The sequence below is a fragment of the Amblyomma americanum genome, chromosome 4, assembly GCF_052857255.1.
Source record: "Amblyomma americanum isolate KBUSLIRL-KWMA chromosome 4, ASM5285725v1, whole genome shotgun sequence".
In the NCBI taxonomy this organism is placed as follows: domain Eukaryota; kingdom Metazoa; phylum Arthropoda; class Arachnida; order Ixodida; family Ixodidae; genus Amblyomma; species Amblyomma americanum.
The window spans coordinates 38,072,693-38,079,221 of NC_135500.1; the positions used below are offsets into that span (position 1 = coordinate 38,072,693).

Sequence of the window (6,529 nt, forward strand, 5' to 3'; positions counted from 1 at the left end):
TTGCTTGTTCATGGTGGCGCTGAATTGCATTCATTTTGGGCTGTATTTCCCTCCTGCGTCGTCTTCAGTGACTGCAGTGTTTTAAATAAATAAAATAAATAGATGCCCATTGGCTGGATCTTGCTCGTCGTATTCGATGCCGGATGGTCGGAATAATACCGAACGCCTCCACTGCGGCACCTATTTCTCTCTGTCTTCTTTCACCTTCACCTTCCTTCCTTTCCTCACGGAAGGTGTCCATCATGAAGTTGCCGGCAACTTCATGATGGACACCTACTAATTTTCAACGAAACATCTGTTGTTTTTTTGCGGAAACTACTTTCCTTTTCTTGCAGGCAAGGAAAGTAAACAAATTATTACTATATTTATCCTTTCGCGCACAGGCAGAGGCACGCGCCGGCTTGCTGAAAGACGAAGCGTAGTCACGGTCATCGGGCGTTCCACTGTTGAGGCCAGGAACAGCAACGGCGGCACCACTGACAGGCTAGCTGTCGAGACTTCGCCCTGGGAAGCGACAGTGATGGAAACGAGGAGGCCACGCCTCGTGGCCAAGCCATGCGTAAGCCGTGAGAGCGACGGTACCGCTGCGCCACGGAAGCCACAAGGAGCAGGGAAAGCTGCTGCTGGCGTTTCCGTAGCCAGTGCTTCAGCACTTCGCCAGGTCTCAAAAGCCGTGGAACTACCGCAGGTGACGTGCGTTCATAAGCCGAGTGCTGAGCAGCTGACGTATTCCCCTATCGCCGGAGCAAACGTGACAGGGGCACCATCTTCAGGGGGCAGGCTCGGCAAAAGCCCTGCGCTCAGTGCCGTGATTTACGAGCTGGACAACCACCAGACGGTGGAGTCTTCAGCACCACCTACTCAGCGGTTTATTCCATCTGCTGAGCCGCAAACAGGTTGTCCGCAGAATCAGACGTGGAACGCCTTCCATCTGAAACCTGGCAAGCCGGCAGCAAGATGTAGCAAGATGTCCATGGTAGACTTCATCTACTACAATCCACCCGGACAGCCTATGTCCCAGAATAATACAGCAGGACCACGGTGTGAAGAAAGAAACATGTCGCAGCGACACGAACGCTCTTCTGGAGGCAAAGAAGGTATTCCAGAACCCACCATAGCGGACAAGAGGGCGGAGCCAGGAATTCCCTTCGACGCCAATGACGAGACCACTCTCGGCATGTGGAGCCCGATAGTCTGCAGCACGGACTCAACCAGCACCACTGCCGTTGAGAATACGGGTGGCGGCAGCGCGGGCTGCTCCCCATTCCACAAGCAGGCTCCAAAGGAGCGACGCTGGAATGCCGAGCAGACCGCAGGGTTCTATCGAGCACTGAGCGTCTACGGCACAGACTTCACTCTCATGACGACTGCCTTCCCCAAGCGTAGCCGCTTGAACCTCAAGAACAAGTTCATACAAGAAGAGCGCCAGCATCGAGAGCTTGTGCAAAGGATCCTCGCAGAGCCCATACAGTTCGACACAGTAGGCGTTCAAAGAGACATCATTACACCAAATGAACCGAAACGCGAAATTTCTCCTGCCGGTGGAAGTCCGACCCGAGTGGACAAGGACGAACTACAGCGCAAAAAGATGCCGTCGAAAACAGCCCGCAGCGACGGCAACTAACCGCACACCAGAGATGGTTGGCCAGGCGAGGACGTGCGAATTCTCTCTGTAGATGCGCTACTGTTAACTCCAAAAAGGGAAAAATAGAGCACAACACTGAACTTGCCTGTGATCACCTCTCACAACGGACAACCGCACTCAACGAACTATCTACGCTCATTGTCTCTTACAGCCGTTTATCAATGCCAGAAATTTCGCTTTTGTCACGGAAGTAAGCAGATACTGACGATGCGATCTTTAGGCTATGCACATTCGGGCGTTTAGAAATTCTCGCTTCCCCTTAAATTTTTGTTTTGCGTCTCCGATGTGAACTCGGGACCGCGAAAAGCTCAAGTTGAGTTGCGTTCAATAATAAAACTTCCACGCTTCAAATTTTTTAAGCCTGAGACAACATAATTGCCTTTAAAAGCTCCGACATAGTGTGTAGAGAGCTTATGGTCCGTTTGATAATTTGCGCACATTTAAAGATACGAAGCTTCATACGTCAATACTATAACACGCTGTTGTAAGTTATCCTGACCAGAATAATCTACCTTTTCTCACTTAAAGTTGTGCAGCTGTGCCAAACGCTTCCAATAAAAATAACTTTGGTGAAATCTTTCGGGCATCTTATATTTGAGTAGTTAGAGCGTTAGCTCTAGTGGAAGAATAGCGATGAGTTCTTTTCGTGTGGTAAACAGGTCCGATATAACCTGTTTTCTGTGCTGATTACGGCACTGCAACCATCTCGGAATGAGATAACTTCCACCCAGGGAAAAGTTATCGTCACAAAGGCTTCACCTTCGAGAGCCTTCGTAACAAAGGATTCCTCATTAAACACCACTTTCTCCAAGGAATCTCCTATTCGGTCGGTCGGTCGGTCGGTCGGTCGGTCGTTCTATATCAATTGGTACAAAACAGTGAGTTACACGCCGCTTGACTGGCCTCACCACCCCTACAAGTCAGCAGTAGGCACAAGGCAAAAATTTCATATTGTGGGCGGCTTGATGGTTGGTTGGCGCCGAAATTATAATTAATCGGGCCAACCTGCCCCCCACTGCACTTTCTGTAAGTTGGACAGGGAGGAGCGACAAACTTCACCACGCGTGCAAAAGATGAGGCTAGGCTGCTAACCGGCGACAGGGGCCACATCTGATTAGCCGTTTTATATTAAACCGCACATCGCCAACCAAAACCTTTAATTTTAACCCAGCGTTTCGAAGCCGACTCGGCTCCTTCATCAGGGGTGACTGAGGGCAGTAGCTAGCGTCTTTAAGTATGAAGGGGAGGAGGGGGTCAAAGGAACGAAATCTGTGATGCGAAAGGCGTATGGGAGGGGGAGGAGGGGGTTTAGGCTGTTAGGCACGTTGTCACACTGTGGGGAGGCGGCCAATGGCGACATTTTTTCGTTCAGTTGAAGGGCGAAGTCCCTGGACATATACTGGGGGTAGGTTTCCTTTTGTGCTGTTGATGCTGTTTGGGGTGGTTTGGATGTGCCAGGATTCCAGAAGGAGCCTTTTGTGGTAATTTGTTTCGGTTCCGAGGATGCTGGTTTCTTCGAAGTTACTTCGATGGTCTGAGTCCTCGGAATGCTCGGCTACAGGATTGCGGTCTCTTGCCAAAGTTGCGGACGTCGTTTTTATGTTGCCGAATTCTTTCTTTGAATAATATTAATAGTAATTGGTTTTGGGGGAAAGGAAATGGCGCATTATCTGTCTCATATATCGTTGGACACCTGAACCGCGACGTAAGGGAAGGGATAATGGAGGGAGTGAAAGAAGAAAGGAAGAAAGAGGTGCCGTAGTGGAGGGCTCCGGAATAATTTCTACCACCTGGTGATCTTTAACGTGCACTGACATCGCATAGCACACGGGTGCCTTAGCGTTTTGCCTCCATAAAAATGCAGCCGCCGTGGTCCAGTTCGAGCCCGGGAACTCCGGGTCAGTAGCCGAGCCCTCTAACCACTGAGTCACCGCGGCGGGTTTCTTTGAGAGTTTTGGTTTTGCCGATATAGCTTGCGTCGCAGTCGGCGCAAGGAATCTTGTAGACAATACCTTGGGCTCTTCCTCTCCGCGGCCGGTCTTTGGGAACAGGTAGGCAAAGCGCAACAGTGTTTGTGGGCTTGTGCGCAACCTGGAGACCCCCTTTTTTCAGGATTCGAGCGATGGTTTCGCAGACACTTCCGACATAAGGTAGAGTGACGTATTTTGGTGGTGGCGTTGGTCTTTGTAGATATCTACCAGGGAGCACGGAACGGCTCAACAAAACATTAGCGGACATGATCTCGATGTACGTTGACGTGGAACATAAAACGTGGGATGAGATCTTGCCGTACGTCACCTTCGCATATAATACAGCGACGCAGGAAACCACCCAGTTTACCCCGTTCCGTCTCGTCTATGGCAGGGAGGTCCGCATGATGTTGGATGCGATGCTCCCGTACGGCGATGAAGAGGTAACCCCTGAAGCAGGCAACTTCGTGGAAAACGCAGAGCAAGCCCGTCAGCTGGCCCGCTTGAACATCAAGGACCAGCAATCCGTCGATGCTCGACACTATAACCTTCGGCACAGGGACGTGCACTACAAGCCGGGTGACAAGGTATGGGTGTGGACACCCTTGCGCCGCAAGGGGTTGTGCGAAAAGCTTATCAATCGGTATTTTGGCCCGTACAAAGTCCTGCGCCGCCTGAACAGCCTCAACTACGAAGTTGTCCCGATGGAACTGTGGTCGCCGGCCGTCAGCGTCAACGGCCTGAAGTCGTCCATGTAGTGCGCCTAAAACCGTACTATTCGCGTGACTGAGCGCTGTGTGCACGCTGTGTGTCGCCCCTTTACCTCCTTACCCCACGTGTGAACTTGACTCTCCTCACCTCTCAACTAGCGCCGGATGTATCATTCACCTCACCCCTATTTTTCGTTTGTTTTTCCCCTTCTTCTCTCCCTGTCCATAACCCATTCCACACCGAGACGGTGTTTGCTTTCGCGGGGGGGGGGGGAATAATGCCACGTGCCGAAAGCGCCGCGCGGCCTCCACGCTTAGAAAAGACGACGACGAAGTGTTGGTTGGCTCCCGAGGCGCTCTCTTTATTCTCTTTATTTACCCAATTTTCTCTAACTTACCTAGTTTTATTTGAATATTCGAGGACGTCAGCATCTTCAAGGCGGCACTGTCCCTATGGGAAGAGTACGGCTGCTCCGGCGCCGGCAAGCCTAAAGGGACCACGCCAATCTAAGGAGGCTGGCTCGGAAGAGGGGGCCACGGCTTCCCAGGCTGTGGAGCGACCAGAACATGGAGACGACCACCCGTCCAGCGAGACCTCATCGCTTAGTGGGGATGAGTCAACGATTGCGGACGGTGACGAGCCAGTGGCCGATATGGCCTACGTGGACAACGAGGGTTTCAAGTTGGTGGGTCATCGCAATCAACGAACAGTCTGCATCCCGGTAGTGGTTGAGCCCACAGAAAAAGGGGTTGATTTAAGAGAGAAGAATCCTATCTTTTCGCGGCCATTCAGTCACTGCTGGGATCAGCTCCGATTCGTAGTCGGTTCACCATGCATGGGGCTCTTCAGCTGGATGTCTCGACGGAAGAGCAGTTTGACAAGCTCCTGCAGAGCTCTCAAATTTTTGGCATCAAATTAATGTGCGGTTGCCCCATTCCTACATGAAGAACACTTGTGTTATTAAGAGGGTTCCAATGTGGTATTCAGAACGCGACCTACTTGATTACCTGAAACCACAAGGTGTTCTGCATGCGAAACGACTTGTGCGTCGTGTGGAGTCTCCAGGAAAAGAAAAGAATGGGCTGCGAAACCTACCTACCAACTCTATCGTGTTGACATTCGCTCCCAACTCAGAGCGCCCCGAGAAAATTGGTCTGCGATTCACAAAACACGCATTTGCAGATATTTGACTGAAACTTCACGGTGTTTTAGATGCCAACGGTTTGGGCACGTGGCCAAAGTTTGCACAAAGGATCGACGCTGTAAGCGGTGTGGAGGCAACGACGACTTTAAAACCTGCAAGGCCGATTTTGCTTGCGCCAATTGCAGTGGTAATCATCCAGCGAGTTTCGGAGGCTGCCCCTTCCGTGTGAGCACTCTGCACCGTCGAATATCCTTTATTGCTGGTCCCAAAACCAAACCGACTGAGACGCCTGTCCCAGGATTAGACGAGTTCCCAGTGTTGGAGTCATGTGTTGTTGCGTTACCCAACAATGTCCCTAACAGACCTGAATCCAGCAAGACACCAAGATCCGTTGCGTGCGAGTCGATTGTTCGACCTCGAGCAAAAACTGTCCATGTTCCTGAGCGACCGGATCACAGCCAGTCTCGACGGCAAGGGGGACCTCATATGCACAAGTGACAAAAAGACCAGCTACTGTGGCCAAGAGTGTGTCCCCGTCGGGATTTTTTCTCGATGTTGTAAGTGCGTTGCGAAAATAAGGAGCTCAAATATCAAGGTATGTTTGACCTTCTCAATGTTTTTGGGGGGGCCCTGCGTTCACATGTTCCAGCGATGGCGCCTGGTAACGTAAAGAACTTCCTGCAGCTGGTGCTTCCTTTTGAGTCCCTAATTACCACCTTCGCAGCGAACTTCCTTGCGATCTAATATGGGTGGGGTTAAACCTCGTGGATTTCACATGCACCCAAAAGTGCCGTTTATATCGCAGTGGAACTGCGCAGGGATTGTAAGTCGGATAGCTGAAATAAAACTATTCTTGAAAGATACTTGTGTTCCAGTATTGGCCCTGTCAGAAGCTGGCCTGAAAAGCGGGATATGTTTGACTGTATATGTCGCCCATAAAAACTGCAGCATAAAGTCATTTCCTACAGGAAGTGCCGCGATTTACATAAGAAGGGAAATTCCACATGTATCTCTAAGGGCCCTGTCACACTAGCCCGACACGCCGCCGACGCCGACCCG

At 51.1% G+C, this 6,529-nt stretch overlaps 1 protein-coding gene across 1 annotated transcript; it reads left to right on the forward strand.

Annotated features, from left to right (window-relative positions):
• Positions 1-411: 411 nt before the first annotated feature.
• On the forward strand, positions 412-1,927 carry LOC144130074 (uncharacterized). Its single transcript, XM_077664098.1, has one exon. The coding sequence runs from the start codon at positions 521-523 to the stop codon at positions 1,622-1,624; it is 1,104 nt and encodes a 367-aa protein (XP_077520224.1). The 5' UTR covers positions 412-520; the 3' UTR covers positions 1,625-1,927.
• The last annotated feature ends 4,602 nt before the right edge of the window (positions 1,928-6,529 follow it).